Raw genomic sequence first — 19756 nt, 5'->3', positions numbered from 1 at the left:
GGCTTTTCCCTGGGGGCAGGGACAGAGACCTTGTCCCTCACTCCAAAAGGATGGGACATTTCCTGGGTCACATCATTGGGCTTTCTGTCTGCTGCACATCCCAGCAGTGCTTCAACTAGTGCTTCCTGAAGGTAGAAAACAAAAGGCTTTTCTTTCTTCCTGAAAAGACACTCGTTTCCATAGACTTTTTGGGGAAGCTATCAGGCATGTTACTAAAAGATGTTGCAGTGTGATGATCCTACACTGACATTTTCCAGACAGACTTGCATTGAGGATACAATGGAACTAGGTCTGTGCTACAGCTGGGAGGGCCAGAGGAGCTCTGGTCCAGGGCACAGAGTCGGGAAGTGGAAATGCCCATATGGTGCGTGGATGTGCACAGAAAGGGGAACGTGGAACCCCATGGCCAGGGAAATCTGGGAGGGCTCCAGAGACGAGATGATTCAGAGCTGGGACGGGAAGCCTATCTGGAAAAGTGGAAGGAGTGTCTGACCTTACAGATAGGCCTGCCTTACCCTTTTATGGTCTCTTGGACATAGGCCAGTGGCCCCTTGAACACTCAGTCTCAGCCCAGCCTGGCCTCTCTTCAAGCTAGATCAGAACTGGGGCACACAGCAGCCTTGGAGAGGTGGGAAGAACTAAGAGCTAACCTTTCTTTAGAGTGGCCGTCAGGTACCTGGGCCTGGAAGCAGAGGGAGTCTGAGCACAGGGGTGTCAGTGGTGTCCTGAGTTGAGCTCATATTAACTTGGAATTGCTGCTGATACACCCAGGCTGGTAGAAGCCAGGTAAAGGCTGCCCAGAGCCTTTACCTGGCTGTTGTATGGTAATGGGGCCGCAGGCGGCTCTAAATCCTGCTGCCATGGCTCCTTAGGCAGTTGTTAGTAAGCCAGCTGGCAGAGCAGTGTCACCCTCATCCTGTCTGACATCGTTTGCCTGTCTTCTCTGCTGGAAGAGCTCCCCTGGAGGCCAGGGTTGAGCCTCCATCTTTTTGTTTTTTCCTTAATCTATTTCATTTTTAGGAGAAATTTTAGATTCACAGCAAAGTTGAGTTGAGGAGGCAAAGGCACACCATATACCCTGGATCCTTATTGGCCCCTAAAGTCAAGTCCTATGCTCTTAACCCTACACGTTCTCAGCAGATGGTTGGTAAGTAAGTGACTTGTCAGCCACCAATGGGAAACTGAAATCATGCTCTTTAGGCCTCTCAACATTAGCCTTGGCTTTCTGCTCTTGGTAAGAACAGGCTGTGGTTCTCTTGATGGCAAGGAGATCAAGTTGCAGGATTCTGAGAGGCTGAGCCTCCCTGTTTGCTCTGTATCAGTGAAAGTGCCAAGCACCACCTGTTTACCACCTGCATCCTTGCCCTCTACCCTGGGATAAGATCCCAAATGCTTTCCAAACCAGTGCTATACTGGATCACTCAGAGGATTTTAGAGATGTGTAAAGCCATATATGATTTCATAGCTACCTACTATATAGAGATCCATAAAATATATTGAACCATATACAGTTTTGTATGTTTGGCTATTCATATCTTCAAATATTTTAAAATTTTATGGTTTTATATATTTATTAAAGGGTGTATATGTATGAAAGGCTTTAATATATGTAAAAGGTTATATATTTATAAATGTGCTTCTATTTTTGCAACATATATTTATAAATATAATTTTAAAGTAAGTTTATTCTTGCTTTATACCCAATGTGGATTTTGAACCCATGACCCTGAGATCGAGTCACATGCTAAAAAAAAAAAAAAAAAAAGAGTCACATGCTTTCCTGACAGAGCCAGCCAGGTGTCCCAAAGTAAGCATAATTATTTATGAGGAATTCTGATCCTAAAGAGGAATTCTGAAATTAAGTAGACTCCCTTAACAAAAAACACTGGATACGGCATAACTGCAAAAGTCCATTTTCATCAAAAGACCTATGGACATTGCATATTTCTCCTGCCTTGTTTCAGATGGGCAACATGTCTCTTGGAAAAAGCACATAGTTTGTTGTACCTTGCTTGAGAACAGGAGTCATAGTCTCATCTGTCTGATAGAAGAAAACATAGCCAGATGATAGTGTGTTATGCACATGTGCATTTTAGTGTGTGCATGTGTGTGTTTGTAGTCCCATGTCTCAAGTGCCATGAGGGAGATTTTCCTAAGAGTCTCCTACAACAAAATCTCCTTTAATCTGTCCAGGGAAGTTATATTCAGTGATGTAATTAAGTACTTTCACATGGATGGCAGATTATCATTCAGGAAAACACTAAAGTAGTTTTAGTGGGGAAAAAAAATCATTTCCAGAATTTTTCAATTTTTAGTGAGTTCTAACAGAATTGATTACTGGGTCCAGCTAGAAAGAATTCAGTCTGAGTCTATACAATTCAGGGCAGTTGCTCTAGCTCTGGAGAAATGGAAACAGGAAGAGTTTATGCATGCTTCTTCATTTCTCTCAGCTTCTGGCTTCATCCCAAAAGTCAAATTCAAATTCAAATGGATCTGTTAGTGGGGAAACCCAGCACCTCTCACTAAGATTATTTATTTCAACTTTTTATTATCAAAGTCTTCAAACATGCACAAAAGGAGAGACTGTAGAATAATTAACACCCATATATTGATCCCTAGGTTAAATAATTTTCAATATTTTAAGTATTTTGCTGTACTAATTCATCTATCCCATTGTCTCTTTCTTAAATTTTTTGACTTCTTTAATTCTTTTTAAATTAAAAAAAATTTTTAAGATTCATTTATTTATTTGAGAGATAGAGAGAGAACAGTGTGGGGGGAGAAGGGCAGAGGGAGAGAGAGAATCTCAAGCAGACTCCCCACTGAGTGTGGAGCCCAATGCAGGGCTCGAGCTCATCATCCTTAGATCACAACCTGAGCTGAAATCAAGAGTTGGATGCTTAACCAACTCAGCCACACAGGAATCCCTCCTTGACTGTTATTTTTTAAAGGACGTTCTTGACGTGTCATTCCATCCCCAGACTTCACTAAATATAAAAAATAAGGAAAATTTGTTATTACATAGCCGCAGTATCATGATCACACCTAACAAAATCAATAATTCTTTAACATTATCTAATTTCTAGACTATTTATTAAATTTCCCCAGTTATCTCTGTATCTTTTAAATAAGATAAATGGAATAGAATTACAAATTTAGAAATAAACCTATACATCTGTGGCCAATTGATTTTGACAAAATGTCAAAATTGTGCAGCAGTAGAAGAATAGTCTCTTCAACAAATGGTGCTGGGACAGCTGGATATCCACATACAAAGAAATGAATTTCAACCCTCGCCTGACACCATATATAAAAATTAAAATGGATCAAAGACCCAAATATAAAAGGCAAAACTATTAAACTTTTAGAAGAAAATATTGAACTAAATCTTCATGACCTTACATTTGGCAATGGTTTCTTAAGTATAACACCAAAAGTACAAGAAACAGACAAGGAAATTGATAAACTGGACTTTACCAAGATGAATGACTTTTATGCGTACACAATTAAGAGCATGAAAAGACGACCCATAGAATGGGCGAAAATATTCACAAGTCACATATTTGATAAGATTCTGGTATCCAAAATAGGTAAAGAACTCGAATGACCCAATTAAAAACAGACAAAGACTTGGAATATAGACATTTTTCCAAAGAGGATGTATGAATGGCCAAAAAGTACAGGAAAAGATGCTCATCATTAGGTACTAGACAAATGCAAATCAATATCGCAATGAGATACCAATTCATGCCTGATATGAATATACTTTAAAAAAGGGGGGGGATAAGAATTGACAAGAATGTGGAGAAGCTAGAACCCTCATCCATTGTTGGTGGGAACATAAAACGATGTAGCTGCTGTAGAGAACAGTTTGGTAGTTCCTCCAAAAGTTAAACGTAGAACTACCGTATGACCCAGCAATTCTGCTCCCAGGTATGTATCTAAAGAATTGAAAACAGGTACTGAAACGGAAGCTTCTATAGGCATGTTCGTAGCAGCACTGTTCGTAATAGTCAAAAGGCAGAAACAACCCAAATGTCTTTCAAGTGGTGAATGGATACACATAATGCCGTCTATTCATATAGTGGAATATCACTCAGCCGTAAGAGTGGATGAAGACCTGATATCTGCTATGTAATATGAATAAACACTGAAAATGCGATGCTCAGTGAAGGAACCCAGACACGAAGGGCCATATGGGCTGTGATTCCATTTTGGTGAAGTACCCAGAATAGACAAGCCCACAGATAGAACACAGATGAAGGGTCGCCAAAGGCTCAGGAGAGGGGGGAAATGGGGAATGGCTGCTTAATGGGGAACAGATTTCCTTTAGGGCGATGAAAACGTTCTGGAACTAGACAGTGGTGATGGTTACATGGCGCTGTGGCTGAACTAAATGCTACCAAATTGTCTGCTTCAAAATGATTATGATGAATTTCATGTCATGTGAATTTGACCACAATTTTCTTATAAAGGGAAGTCATGTCTTTCAGCAGCTGGTTTGTTTGAACAGAATACAAACACGCTTCCCATGTTGCATCATTTCTTCTAACACTCCATTAATCTGTAACAGTTCCCTCCCCTTCCATAACGGCTGTACCTTTTTATAGTTAACTGGGTCAGGTGTCCTGGAGGATACTCCCTCTTCCAGTCTGTGTCATTGCTCTCTGGCGGCAGTGTGGAAGCTGTTCTTGGAAACTGGAAGGCGGTGTGGGTTTGACGGATCCAGGTTCCACTGTTTGACAGGCACACTTCATCCACAGTGGGGTGTACTTCGTATTGCATCACGCCGGAAGGTACCTGGCTCTTCGAGTGGAGAGTCACATTGTCGTGTGTCTGCTTTGGCTTCCTGGCGGTCCTGAGGGACCCAAGACCGGGTGACCAAGCCTGGGTCATACTGGACAAGTGTGAGCCAATAATCTTTTGGTTTGGACTTGGGCCCCCAGGGCATGGTTGGCACAGTTGACGAAGCTTTGTGCCATCTAGCCTCTGCCCACCCCTCCGTTGCGTCTTTTCCCCTGTTCTTATTCCAGCCACACTGTGTGCTTCTGGTCTCTCACCCACCACGTTCCGCCGGGCCTCAGGCCTGCTATCACCTTTCCTTCCAGCACTTACCACAATGGCAATTAATGAAGTCTTCAACAACACTGTGTGGTGTCTGTTATACCCCTGTGTGCTATCAGCTCCACGAGGGCAGGAACCACATCTGGCTTTTCCGTTGCCCTGTCCCTCGGTGCTGGTGCTGAAGGATCGAGGCCTTGGGAGATTGTTGAAAGAGGAAGAAAGGCAGGTGTCCCGAGTCAGACTCCTTAGCTTGTGGATTTTACCCTCCTGTTAGGAGCACAAAGCACCTTGCAGGACAGAACAGGTGGAAATGCTGGCCCGTGTTTTATGTTTCTGTCAAACAGCTTTCCAAAAATTCGCATCTACTCTTCGAGGCCTCCCATTGTGAGGGAGCAGGGCAGAGCGGATTGGTCACCTCAGGGAGCCACCTGGTAAGTGAGAAATTGCCAGTGGCTGGGAGGACTTTTAGGAACAAGAGAGTCCACCTGTGCTTGCAAGTTGTTATCTCTGTGCTGCATTGATACAGCTCCCTCCTTAGGGACCCTTGACCTTCATGAAAGTTTTGCTTTGAGAAACAGCCTGGCATTGAGAATTGCTTCGGGGGTGGCATCAAGGGACTGGGTCCTATGTTTGATTTGAAATAAAAGGATATCTGGAAGACAGAGAAGAGAAGACCAGGAATCAGCAAGAGCTTCACTCAGGAGTCAGAAGGTTTAGGGGAAGGGCCTGGGACTCTTGGCAGGGTGTGTCATCTAGACCATGAGGAGCAAGATGATCTCAGCTGATAAGCGCATAGAACCGACTCTAGATTTCAGAAAATCCCTCTGCATACATTTCTCCTTTGCCATCTCCTCCACCCTTTTTGCTTTTCCTCTCTATTCTGTTCCTCTTCTCCATCTCCTTTCCCACCCATGTCTTTCCTTTCTGTGTCATCTCCTCACCTTGAGCCCTGCCACCAGGGCTCCGAAAGGAAGGATGTGCACGGGCGGGCTCATGCCTGGAGGCTGTTGGGGGTTAATAAGGAAGCAGTAAAGCTGAGCCTCCAGTCACGGTTTAGACGCCGGAGGACTTGGAGGACGTATATTACAGGGTTTGAGCATGAGCTCTGGAGCCATCCCAGCCTGGGTTCATAAACACGCCAGCTCTTTCACGTGGCAGCAACCGGAGTTCCTAAGTGGGTGAAATAGGGATAACGCAGTACCACCACGCAGAGCTCTTTTCCAGACTAAATGCAACAGTGCATGGGATGCGGTAAAGAATCGGTGATAGCCATAATTGGCTGGGGCACAGATCATTTCCAACCTCCATGATATTAGGCACGTGATCAGATATCAATAATCCCTTCTTGTTGGGAGGCTTTCATGAATTAACTTAACCCTCTGATGGGTGGACTATCCCCTTAGGGAGAGTTTGCAAATTAAATATACCAAAAGCTAAGGAATGTTAATATTACTAGCAGCCCCATTCCACACACACATAATGAAACTGAGGCAGAGAGAGGTTGAGAGGCCTGCCCATGGTCACATCTGAAAAAAGGCAAGGAAGCCAGGACTTGAACACAGACAGATGTTCTTTTTTTCTTTTAATTGAGATACAATTCATGTATCATAAAGTTTGTGTGTTTAAAAAATGTGCAGTTAGGTGGTCTTTAGTATTTTCAAGGTATGAGCAACCATCGTCATTCATTCCAGGCCATTTCATTGCCTCCAAATGAAACCCCTGCCCACTGGCAGTCACTGCCATCCCTCCAGCCCTTAGAAACCACTCACCTGCCTTCTGTCTTCATGGATTTGCCTATTCTGGACATTTCGCGGAAACAGAATCACCCAGTATGTGGACCTCTGTGATTGGCTTCTTTCACTTTGTTTTCAAAATTCATCTGTTTTATAGCACAAAAGCAGTACTTCATTTCTTTTTATGGCTGAATAATATTCCGTTCTATGGACCTCACATTTTGCTCATTCTTCAGTGTCTGGACACTGTTCAGTGTTTGGGTTGTTTCTATTTGATGGCCATGATGAGCAATGCTGCTGTGAACGTTCAGGTACACACGAACCTGAGCTCGGACCTTCTGATGTTGGAGCCCAGGTGCCTAACCTTGCTTGACTGCCTCCCTGTGTAGACTTGAAACTTCTCAGGGAACATCATGCCCCTGGTCTCTAGGGAATATTAGATGCAGGGAAATTTACTGAGGGTGATCTTGACTTACATCACATGGTTTCTAATCACTCAGTGGACATGGCATTTGTTTGCTTTGTGTTGTTACAGACAAACAGGCACGTGCCTCCTTCCCTCTTTTTTGGTTATTTAACTATCACAAAAGGTCCGTCATTGAACAAATATCTGTGTGTGAGGCTTGCTGCCCAGTAGGGGAGGCAGATGTTTATCAATTACAAATCATGAAACATACTTTGAAGGAAAAGGAAGTTTTTTTTTTAAGGATTTATTTATTTACTTTAGAGAAAGAGAGAGAGAGAAAGAGTGAGGATGAGTGGGAGGGGCAAAGGGAGAGAGAGAGAGAGAGAGAGAGAGAGAGACTTTCAAGCAGACTCCCCACTGAGCACAAAGCCTTATCCTGAGGCCTCATGACCCTGAGATCTTGACCAGAGCTGAAATCAAGAGTTGGATGCTCAACCAATTGCACCACCCAGGCACCCCCAAAAGTAAAGGGTTTATTTATTTATTTATTTATTTATTTATTTATTTATTTATTCATGAGAGACAGAGAGAGAGAGAGAGAGAGAGGCAGAGGCACAGGCAGAGGGAGAAGGAGGCTCCCTCCATGGAGACAAATTTGGGACTCAATCTCAGGACCCCAGCATCACGACCTGAGTCAAAGGCAGATGCTCAATCACTGAGCCACCCAGGCATCCCAAGGAAAGAGTTTAAAGAGAACTGATAATAGCAGACTTGCAGGCTGAGGAGGAGCAATCTTGGGTGAAGTTGGGGAAGGGTGTGCCAAGCAGAGGAGCAGGTGAGACACGAAGCCTCATAGTGCAAGGTCTTTAATGTTTGGAACCCGGGCATGTTCTTCCTCCTTTACCCCGTGTTTGTGGGTCTCTTTACTCTAGTAAATACAAGCAAGTGGAAATCTTATTGACTACATCCTTTGAGTAGTCCCTTTGTCATGGCTAGTGGCCATGACACTCCTCACTGCTCCAGGCTTCTGGAAACACCACCCATGTCAATGCAAACCTCCCTGAGTGGGGATAGACACAGTTCTTACAGTAGGACAAGTGCCCATTGGGGATGTCTGGCCAGGTAAGCCATCTTTCTCTGGACTGCCATGTCCCAGCCATGGATGGTCCAGACTTGACCATGTTGGACTTGCACCAGGACCTGGGCACAGAGCACAGAGCACAGAGCACAGAGCACTGATTTCTGCAGCCTACCCAATGGATTAAACTGCCCCAGGATCCCACATTACATACACTGTCGTATCACTTGATGAGCTGAACCCTAGCGGACCATTCAAACATAGACATATTTGTGTAGTTATTTAATAAAACATTTATTAATTTGATTGTGCCATTTTTTGTACTCTGCATTTAGCAAATGTCCTTTTTTCAGGTCCCAAGCACTTTTCAGATGCTTTTAAATCTTGTAGGTCCAGGCTCCGTTCTCATAGGTTGTGGGTGATTGGAGGGCCAACCTTTCTAAACACCTCCTGCTCCTATTATGTCATCACCTCCATGCACACCTATGATTCCCCCTGTATGCAAAATGCCAGGTGTCCTCCACTGACCTTTTTGGGAAATCCCAGGATCTACCTCCTTCTCCCCACTAATACATGGCCATGTCCCAAGGGGGTCTGCAGGAGTCCCCGAGAAGATACTGGCCTTTGCCCAGACTCTTCATGATGCCTGAAGACAGGTCAAGCTCCACATGCCCAGGGCAGTTCCTACCAGCTTATGTTTAGGATCTCTGCAACCACTGGGACTGACAGACCGACCCACTGGATTCACACACACACACACACACACACACACACACACACACACACACACCATTCTTAGGAATAGCCCAAATAGCCCAATCTCAGAAGGAGGATTAGAAATGTTTTCTTTTCTTTTTTTTTTTTTAAGATTTTCTTTATTCATGAGACATACACACACACACACACACACACACACACACACACACACAGAGACAGAGAGAGAGAGAGGCAGAGGGAGAAGCAGGCTCCATGCAGGGAACCTGATGCAGGACTTGATCCCAGGTTTCCAGGATCATGCCCTGGGCCGAAGGCAGGTGCTAAACTGCTGAGCCACCCAGGGATCCCCTAGAAATGTTTTCTAAAGCTCTCTTAATTTGCAAGACATCTCTCTAGTGATGTTTTGCAAAGTGAGGTTAGTTCCTTTCCTTCATCTCCTTCCCCCAATGTATTGTGGGCCTGCTAGGAATGAGAATGGACGCCTCCCCCCCCATCCCCCGGAAGTTATGTGCTTCTCCCAGGCTTCTTGTTTAACAACACAAAGACCAGAGCAAGGCTTTGCTAGGAAGAGCCCAGGCCAAGGTCCTCAGCAGAATGGGGGGCTGGTGTGAAGCAGTTGAGGTTTATAGCACATCTGGCTTCTCCTATGTCTACATACTTGTGTAAGTCTTTTTGCCTCCCCGTGTACTGCTCTTAGAAAGGACCTGTTTAATTCATCCCTGCCCTGGAGGGATGGACCTACTCTGTGCTCACTTTGTAACCATCTTGGGGTCTTATTGTGATCTAGATGGAGTCAAACCAGAATGCTGCCCTCCTCTTAGCTCTGATCATTGTGAATGGAAATCCTGCTGGTGTCCCTCCCTGTAGGTTACAATGAATTTGCATCTTGGCTGCAAATTCCCAGGGCCAGCCCTGTGCTTGAGATAATCCCTTCCATGCCACTCCTCAGGCTCCTCCTGCTTTCCAAGATCCCAGCATGCCTCCAGAGTCATTGGGCATGGGTTATGACAAGACCTTGTGTGACAGTTCAGTTGTGCGTGACTAGCTGTGGGCGAGTCTGTTCTAGCCAGGAACCACCTTTCACTTGCACAGCCCCATATCCACATCTATCACCCTCTTGGACCTCCCTCAATCATGTGGTATATCAGGCAGTAGAAACGTGATCTTCTCTCTGGATCTCAGTTGAGTAACCTGAGAGTCAGGAGATGGGTCATGTCCCAGGCTGACAGGTGGCAGGGCTGGAAGGGGAGTCCAGGCCCATTTGTTTAGTCTTCTATCTGGGCGCTCACTGGCACAATTGCCTTTGAAAAAAAAAATCCCCTGATCTAGAACAGTGATTCTCAAAGTGTAGAAATGGGGGGATTCCCGAGGGCCTTTCAGGGGATCCCTGAAGTCAAACGATTTCATAATACTGCTGAGATGTTACTTGCTTTTTCTACTTCATCTTCTCACCATGGTACTGTGGAGTCTTCCAAAGGCACCGCGACACATGGTATTGCAAAGGCATAGTGCGGAGGTGGGTAGCAGAGTCCCTCCGTCATGGACAAAGTCAGACATTAAAGGGGCTTGCTTGCAGAACGTGTGAAACAGTGTTCCGCCTCCGACTAATTTTTTGTTTGTTTGGGGAAATATAGTACTTTTCCCCTAAAGTTGTCAGTCATGTTAACTTGTCTTGGGTTTAGTCTTGTTACCGTAAATGAATGAGGAAGTTCCTTTTTATATGTGTTGATTTCAGTTTCTAAAACGGTTCATCTGAGTAGACATGACCCACACAAACAAAAGTCTTCTAGGGTCTTCTATCATTGCTAAGAGTGTTAAGGAGGCCTGAGACGGTAAAGGTTTGGGAATGGCGGATCTAGAAGGGGCCAATTCTGTATTTCCTTCTGAGCTGCGGAAGTTCCCTAAAAATGCCCTTTCCATAGGTGGCAAGCTCAGTTTCTCGCCCGTGCAAGGATAATCGGACGTGTACTTTGGGGTTTGAATTGGGTGAGATGATAGATGGGTGCTATGGGTCAACTCGTGTCCCTGGAAAGACATACACAGGGCGAAGGGTGAACGTGAAGGTAGAGCTGAAGTGATGCCTGTCTACCCCCTGTAATGCCAAAGATCACCGGCAAACCACCAGAAGCTAGGAGAGAGGAACGGATGCTGCCTCGGAACCTCCAGAATGATTCAACTCTGCTGATGCCTTGGCCTCAGACTCTGGCCTCCAGAACTATGGGAAGAAATTTCCGTCGAGCCAGCCAGTGTGTGATACTTTGTTGCAGAGACCCCAGGACCCGAGACAATGGGAACCTGTTCTGCAAACCAGAAAGTGTTCTGTAGGTGTCAGAGGTCCTGATGTTAGAGCCTCCTTTTTGTTCTGGGTACAGGCTGGTCAGTTGCTACCGTTAAATGCCTTGGCATCTGAAGCCTTCCCATTGTTTGATATTTCTACATTTTCTTCCCTTTTGATTTTTCCACCTCCTCTTCTCTCCCACTTTATTCCTCCTATACTCTTGTGTTTACAGTGCAGAATTGGTTCTTTCACTTGTCGAGACTTCTTAGGGGCTACTTTCCAATCACCAGGGTGCCTCTTAGTCTGTAGCATATAGATCCTGGCGCCTCCTGACAGCCAGAGGGAGCCTCTCGGTGGGACCTGTCCCGGGCACCCACAGGTTACAGATTGACTCACTAATCTCACAGCCTCCCCTCCCACCCCGGGCAGGGGGAGGTACAGACGCGACCCCTGTTTGAGGGATGGGGAGTTCAGGTACAGAGCGGTGGGGGTTGCACAGCTTGGAAGGGCTAGGCTGACTCCAGAATCTTTGCTTTTAATTACAGTCAGAGTGGGAATTTGGTATTAGAGTGACTATCTTCAGGATTAGAGTCTGGCTTCTGATGGAACAGGAAACTCCCAGTAACAGTGGTTGACCCAAGAGAAGTGGGGAGCTAGATCGGACTCCCCTCTGCCCCCTCAGCTTCATGCTGCCCACCTTTTAATCCAGCTATCGCTGTGGTAACCAGGTCACCGGAGTGTGGAGTCAGCAGCTCTATCGTGTTGTTTCAAGTCTTGAATTTGGCATCTGTTGACACATGCTTTCTGAGATACGTCGAGGAAGTGGCGAAGTGCTAAGAGCTATTCGTCTGTGGGCATCGTGACCATGCAGGGGATCCAGGAAGCTCAGGGCAGGGGACTGCTGCCAACCTCCAGGGGCCTCCCAAGCTGTCCTAAAAATGTGACTGAGTTTGGGGTGGAGAGACAGAACGGTGGAGAAAAAGAGAAAGATAAACCCAAAAGCTCAGCTGAAAGCTGATAAGGGACCTCATTGGCTCGAGATGGCTATGTGTATAAAAATGGTTAAATATTAATTTAGGTTCTTTTAAAACAAAGGGCAAAATTCAGAGCAAGGTGAGGTAGGCAGGGGCTGTGAAGAGAAGTAGTTAGTTTAGGGAAAATAGCCAGGAGTCCCGAGAATTATTTAGAGGGGGAAACTGTTGATTCTCGTGGCTACCTGTCCTCCCCCCAGATGGCTCGCCTCCTTCATTTGTTTCAAAAGGTTTTCTTCCTAGTGCTCTGGGGGGAGGCTGTAGGTGACAAGCTTCTGGTGGTCCCTCAGGACGGAAGCCACTGGCTCAGTATGGAGAACATAGTTGAGCTCCTCAGTGAGAAGGGGCATGACATTGTGGTGCTGGTGCCAGAAGTCAATTTGCTTCTGAAGGAATCCAAACACTACAAGAGACAAATCTACTCAGTGCCATTTGGCCAGGAAGAGTTGGAGAACCGTTACCGCTCTTTTGGAAAGAATCACTTTGCTGAGAGATGGCTCCTGAACGCTGCTCAGATGGAGTACAGAAATAGCATGCTTGTGATTGACATGTGCTTCACCAACTGCCAGAGCCTTCTGGAGGACTCGGCCACGCTCAGTGTCCTCAGGCAGAGCAAGTTCGATGCCCTTTTCACAGACCCAGCTCTGCCCTGTGGGGTGATCCTGGCTGAGTACCTGGGCCTGCCCTCCGTGTACCTCTTCAGGGGCTTCCCATGCTCCCTGGAGCATACTATCAGCAGGAGCCCAAACCCTGTGTCCTACATTCCCAGGTGCTATACTCAGTTCTCAGACAAGATGACATTTCCCCAACGGGTGGGCAACTACCTCGTTAATTACCTGGAGACCTACCTGTTCTACTGTCTGTATTCAAAGTACGAAGACCTTGCATCCAATATCCTCAAGAGAGATGTGCACTTACCCACCTTGTATCGGAACGGCTCCATTTGGCTGTTAAGATATGACTTTGTGTTTGAGTATCCCAGACCAGTCATGCCCAACATGGTTTTCATTGGAGGGACCAACTGCAAGATGAAGGGAGTCCTGCCTCAGGTTAGTGGGTTTTTTTTTTTTTTTTTTGGTTGCTCTGTTTCTTCATGGGCAGACATTATTCTGATGTGCTCAGTCTTCTCTCATCACTTGGCTCTTTGAGCCAACTCTCACTTGGGAGGGCTTCCTCAATGAGGAGATGCCAGGATCAGAGTAGAGGGGCGTGGTGGGGGTCTGAGGCTGAGGTTCTTTTTCTTTTCTTTTTTTTTTAAAGATTTTATTTATTTATTTATTTATTTATTTATTTATTTATTTATTTATGAAAGACACTGAGAGGAGGCAGAGACACAGGCAGAGGGAGAAGCAGGCTCCCTATGGAAGCCTGATATGGGACTCAATCCCAGGAACCCAAGATCATGACCTGAACCAAAGGCAGGTACTCAACCACTGAGCCACCCAGGTGCCCCAAGGCTGAGGTTCTGAATGAAGCTGAGGCTTTGGGGGAAGACAGGGTATATGCCTGACAACAAGAGGAGGTACCTTTAGCTGGGTCATCTGGGGACAGTCATGGAGCATAGAAGGAGCCTTGGAAATTTCCAATCTAATCCTACACCCACCCATTGTGGAAACAGGTGAGGGCTTGACTAGAAGGACACAGAGCTGTAAGGACAGTCCAGGTGGAAACCCATTCTCCCACTTCGGTACCATGCCTTTTTCCAGGGTCCTGAACCAGAGATCAGCAAACAATAGCCAGGGGACCAAATCTGCCCAAAGCTAAGAATGGTTTTTATTTATTTTTATTTATTTTATTTTTTTTAAGTTTTTTTTTTTTTTTAAAGATTTTATTTATTTATTCATGAGAGACACACAGAGAGAGAGAGACAGAGACAGAGACACAGGCAGAGGGAGAAGCAGGTTCCATGCAGGGAGTCTGATGTGGGACTCGATCCCTGGTCTCCAGGATCAGGCCCTGGGCCAAAGGCAGGCATTAAACCGCTGAGCCACCCAGAGATCCCCCTGGTTTTTATATTTTTAAAGGAATGTTAAAAACAGCAACCACAAAGAATACGGGATGGAGATGTATGTGACTCACTACCTGACCCTTTACAGAAAAAGTATGTTGACCTCTGACCTAAGGCAAATGGTTTTAGATGCCTTCCTGACATATGGGAAGAGAGCCCAGAGTTACTTTGGAAATTAAAAACTTGTGAGGTTTTTGTATTTGTATTTATACCTCTGAAAGGCTTCAGATCACCCTTTCCCAGCAGAATTCTCTTTTTCAATGCATTTTTCATCAGAAAGAAAATCCCAAGCAGGTCCCAAAGACCCTTATCCCTCTTCTTGAATATCTGCCAATTTCTTTGTTGGCACGTTGGACAGTTGGCCATGCCTATAAGAGCTGGTAGGAGCAGGGGCAATGAGCATAATCAGACTGGTTCCAGGAAGCATGGGGCACAGAATACAAATCCCACATGCCAGGGAAATTTAACCCAGTAGTCCGTCAATAAGCAAAAATATCATAAGAAATATATGGCATAAGAAGGAAACAATCGCATTTTTGCAAAAAGAATTGCATGTAGTCATATGGAAAACCAGACTGTAGGGAATGTGTTTTTTGAGCATCATGAATTTACATGGGATTCTCAGCTATTACCCAAATATTACCACAGAGAACATTCTGTATTACACAGTATATAATTATCAACTTGTATTTGTATATTGAAAATTAAAGTGATCAAAATCAGAGTTTTTTTGGCTTAAATGATCTAACCATTTCAACACTCTGGGAAAAAAAAATGTGTACTTTGCAGTGATGGAAATGTTTTGGAATCATGTAGATGTGGTGGTTGTACCACATGGTGAGTGTACTAAATGCCTCTGAACTGTTCGCTTTAATATTGTTAATGATGTTATGTATCTTCATCGAAAAAAATTGCTTAAAAAAAGAAGATACATCATAGATCAGGAAAAATAAAGGCCTAATTTATAGCTGAAAACAAACCACCACCAACAAAAAACCCCGCATACTCCTTAGTAGGCAAATAACTTTATCAGGTAATACTAACCACAATACAAGTGTCCATTAAAGTTTGGAGACATATTTGGCTTCAGAAATAATCCAAGAAATTCAGACTATAAGCAATGAAATTCAATTTTGCTGAGCAAGTCAGCAAGCACGTTTCATAAGTAGCTATGGGCTTAATTATAAAACCAGTATAATTAAGTTTCTTATTATGCTTCTGCTACTGTGCAGAGCCTTTTGAAAACTTTGTGAACACTCTGCATAAATAATGCTATGATTCACCACCTGGGGAGGTGTGCTTATTCTCAGGGTAACTTGTGTGCTCCCAGGCTTGCATGTATGACAGAGCATGAGATCACTCCCCAATGCCCAAGGTAGCGTGACTGACTACGGCTCCTCCTTCCTCCTCTGCCTAGGGAGGGACTGGGGACCTCAGAGGGTTCCCTGGTTGGTTTGGCCCAAGATGCTCTTGGAGAAGCTGCTCAGGTGCCTGGTTCCCACTGGGAGACCCCAGATGTCCTGAACCCAACGCCTCCTCTCCAACCCTGAGTTGCGACTCATCTGTCCCATGGCTAACTTCTTTGCCTTAGGTTTCCAATATCTCCATTAAATTAAAAAAAAAAGTTTTATTAATTTAAGAGATCTCTACACCCAATATGGAGCTCAGACTCAAGCCCCTGAGATCAAAAGTAGGATGCTCTACTGACTGAGCCACCCAGGTTCCCCCCAAATCTCCATTTTAGAAGAGAGTTTGGCATTACATTTCACTATTAGAAGGGCCATTGAAGTGTTTTTCTTAGAACAAAGGATTTCAGGGGTAAATCCCAGTCTCTTCCAATTGCAAAGCAGAGAACTGCTCAAAGCTTCAGGAACAGGTTTCCAATCTCCCTTTTAGGGGCTACACAAACCCAGGGAGCTCAGGCTCTCATACCAGCATCACCTCTCTGCCCAGGCTGCTCTGTGGGAGGGAATGCATCAGAGCCCAGCCCTAGCTTATACCTGGGTGGAAAGGGCTAGCTTTCCCTCCCCATTGGCTCCAGAGATTCCACCCTCGTCCCCCTTATGTTGGTGGAGTAAAAGTGATAAGACTTGGATTCAAGCCCAGCTTTGTGGCTGAGGCAGGTGGCTTATCTCTGGCATTGTTCATGTCTCCATCTGTGAAATGGGAACACTCTAAAGGTCAGGGTTTGGGGCAGGCAAGATGGAGTTCATTGGAGAATTTTGAAAACCACAAATGCAACACATGTAGGACAGGCTTCATTAGGCTGGAATAACAGGACAGAGCCCCCCCCCCCCCCCCCCCCATGCAGGAGAGAGTCCTATTCTCCTGTACACGAGCAAACCAAAGTTACCAGGCAAGACAGATGAGCTGCCTAAGGCCACCGGGTGCAGCGAGGAGCTGAAGCAGGACGAGAACCCACCTCCTTGTCACTCTCCCATCCCAAGGCCACATGTTTGCCCAGCACTCATTTTCCAAAGATATAAGACCTGGAGCGTAGCAGATTCATGAAGGGAAGAAATGAGGTTGGACAATGAGTCAGCAGATTTGAAGAGCTTCCTCCTGGCCAAGTGACCTTAGATTTCAGTCTTCTTATCTCAGAATGGGGTGGAGATCATGTGCCTTGCTCCTCACAGGGCTGTTTGAGGATCACTTGGGCAGCATGTGGAGGTGCCTGATAGACTAGTAGGGAAGCCATGGTCTCTGGCCCTCTCTTCTCTGGACCTTTGTGCAATGCTGAGTGAGCTGATACAAACAGCTTGGCTTTCTTGCAGCATCTTAGGGGGAGTGTTTTCGCAGAAAGCTAGATCCCAATTCCCAAGGACTAGCTCTTTTGTTCCCGGGTGTCCCCTTCTGGAATCATCTAGATAGCATTTCTCAAACGGGAAATTTTGCACCCCTGGAAGGCAACTTTTGGAGACATTTTTGGTGTCACAATTAGGGGGTGAAACTGACATGTAGTAGATAGAAGCCAGGGATGCTGGTAAAAGTCCTACAAAGCACAAGAAATAGCGACCCACCCACTCCTAACGAAGAATTAATTATCTGTTCCCCAATAGTGCTGAAGTTGAGAAATACTGGTGATCTAAATCAGTTCCACGTGAGTATCAGTGACTTCTACCCAGGGCCATAGCTGAGTGATGGGGGGCCACAAGAATCCTCTGCCCATTCCCTGAGCCATGTGGTCTCCCTTCAGGGGTCTCTACAAGCAATAGTCACCCAAGCTGCAGCTTCCACGTTTTTTGGTTGAGCTGAGGACTGAATTCCAGTCAAGTCAAAGCAACAAAACGCCAAAATGCCAAGTCATTCTTAATAGGTACTTTTTAAAGTACATAATTAAGGTCAATGTCTACAATACTTTTTGTGGTTTGCTTTTCTTTCAAAAAGGATTTTTTTTTTTTTCAAAAAGGATTTTTTTTTTTTCAAAAAGGATTTTGAAATGTGTTTGTATTTATGACTGATTGGACATGTAGAACATTTTGATAGTATTGTTTCTGTTAATAATTATCCAGAGTAGCACAATGCTAGCATGAGTCAGCCTTTTCAAAAAAATATCCTACATGAGTATCTGAAAAATTTCAACCTTGGTTGATTAATGATTTGTGTAATTCTAAGAGAATGAGATTAAACGGGTTTAAAAAACAGACAACGTTCCTGAGATATAAGTCATAGATCATACAATTCATTCTAGGAAAGTTTACAGTTCGATGGTTTTTAGCATATTCTGAGCAACCATCACCACAATTGGTTTTGAAATGTTTGCAATCACCCCTAAAAAACCCCTGCCCAGTGAGTAGTCACTCTACAGCCCCTGCCAACCACTGATCTACTCTTTGGTCTTTATGGATTTGCCTATTCAGATCATGTCAAACAAATGGGATCACAGAATATGTGACTGGCCTTTGTATTTTTATTTAATTATTTATTTAAAAAGATTTTATTTATTCATGAGAGATGCAAGGAGAGAGGCAGAGATATAGGCAGAGGGAGAAGCAGCATACCAGTAGGAGCGTGATGCAAACTCAATCCCCGGGCCCCAGAAACATGATCAGAGCCGAAGTCAGACACTCAGCCACTGCGCCACCCAGGTGGCTGAGCACCCAGGTGCCCCTCGACAGGCTTTTTAAATATAGCAGAATATTTTCAGGATTCATCCAGGATGTGGTATTGTATTTTATTGCTGAATAATATTTCCTTCCATGGATATACCACACTTCATGTACCTACTCATCAGTCGATGGACTTTTGTGTTTTTTCTATTTCTTGGCCATTGTGAATCCTGCTGCTGTGAACATTCCTGTGCAAGTTTTTGTGGACATATGTTCCAATCTCTTGCATATGTACTGAGGAGCGGAATTGCTGGGTTGTGTGATAAACCTTTGAGGAACGGCAGGATTGTTGTTCAGAGTGCCTGCTTCCTTTGTTTTATTGTGATAAAATACACATAAAGTAAAACTGACCATTTTAAAGTGTGCTCTCCAGTGGTGATTGATACACCCGTGATGTACATCATCACCATTATCTAGTTTCAGAACATTCTTATCACCCCAAAAGGACATGCATGTGCCTTTCTAAGTAGTCACTCTGATTCTACCCTCCCCAGCTCCTGGCCACCACGAATCTGTTTTCTGTCTATAGATTTGCCTATTCTGGCGATTTGATGGAAATGAAATCATACAGGATGTGGCCTTTTGTATCTGGCTTCTTTACTTAGCTTAATGTTTCAAGGTTCATCCATATAATAACACGTGTCGGTACTTAATTTCTTTTTTAGAGATTTATTTATTTATTTGTGGAGGAAGGGACAGAGGGAAAGAGTGAGAGAGAGAGTCCTTAAGCAGACTTTTCAATGAGTACGGAGCCTGAAGCAAGGCTCAATCCTGGGGACCTGAGACCAGGACCTGAGCCAAAATGGAGTCACATGCTTAAGTGACTGAGCCATGCAGGTGCCCTGATACTTCATATCTTTTGTGGCTGAATAATATTCCCTTGTGTGGATGGACCACCGTTTCTACATTTATCAGTTGACAGATATTTTCTTTAAAGTTTTATTTATTTAAGTAATCCTTCTGTACACCCAATGTGGGGCTCAAACTCATGACCCTGAGCTAAGAATCGCATGTTCTTCTGACTGAGTGAGCCATGCACCCCCGCTGATGGACATTTCTATGATCTGTTGATGGGTTTCCATTCTTTGCAATTGTGTACAGTCCTGCTATGAGCATTTCTGTACAATATTTTGTTGAACAGTTGTTTTCACTTCTTTTTTTTATTATAGCCACCCCAGAGGGCAAGAAGTGATATCTTATTTTTTTTGTCATTTCCTTAGTGACTATTGATGTTGAGTATATTTTCATAGGCTTGTTGACTGTCCTTATATCTTCTTCAACAGTAATCTATTCTGATCGCTTTTGTATTTAAAAAAACTATTTCTGTTGATG

At 44.5% G+C, this 19756-nt stretch overlaps 1 protein-coding gene across 2 annotated transcripts in view; it reads left to right on the top strand.

Moving 5' to 3' along the window:
• LOC121496936 (UDP-glucuronosyltransferase 1A1-like) overlaps nucleotides 1-19756 on the top strand; it is an 81786-nt gene that overhangs the window by 23275 nt on the left and 38755 nt on the right. The window contains exon 1 of one of the 2 annotated variants that reach the window (XM_041765858.1): nucleotides 12401-13356. The exons of the other annotated variant lie outside the window; for it this stretch is intronic. Coding sequence (XP_041621792.1) covers nucleotides 12508-13356 — 849 coding nt within the window. The 5' untranslated portion in view covers nucleotides 12401-12507. Of the gene's footprint in view, nucleotides 1-12400; nucleotides 13357-19756 lie in introns of those variants that run through there. 2 annotated transcript variants of the gene reach the window in all.

Source organism: Vulpes lagopus, chromosome 8 (genome assembly GCF_018345385.1).
Source record: "Vulpes lagopus strain Blue_001 chromosome 8, ASM1834538v1, whole genome shotgun sequence".
NCBI classification, from domain to species: domain Eukaryota; kingdom Metazoa; phylum Chordata; class Mammalia; order Carnivora; family Canidae; genus Vulpes; species Vulpes lagopus.
Note: the sequence above shows the minus strand (reverse complement) of the source record. Positions and strands in the feature narration are given on the sequence as shown.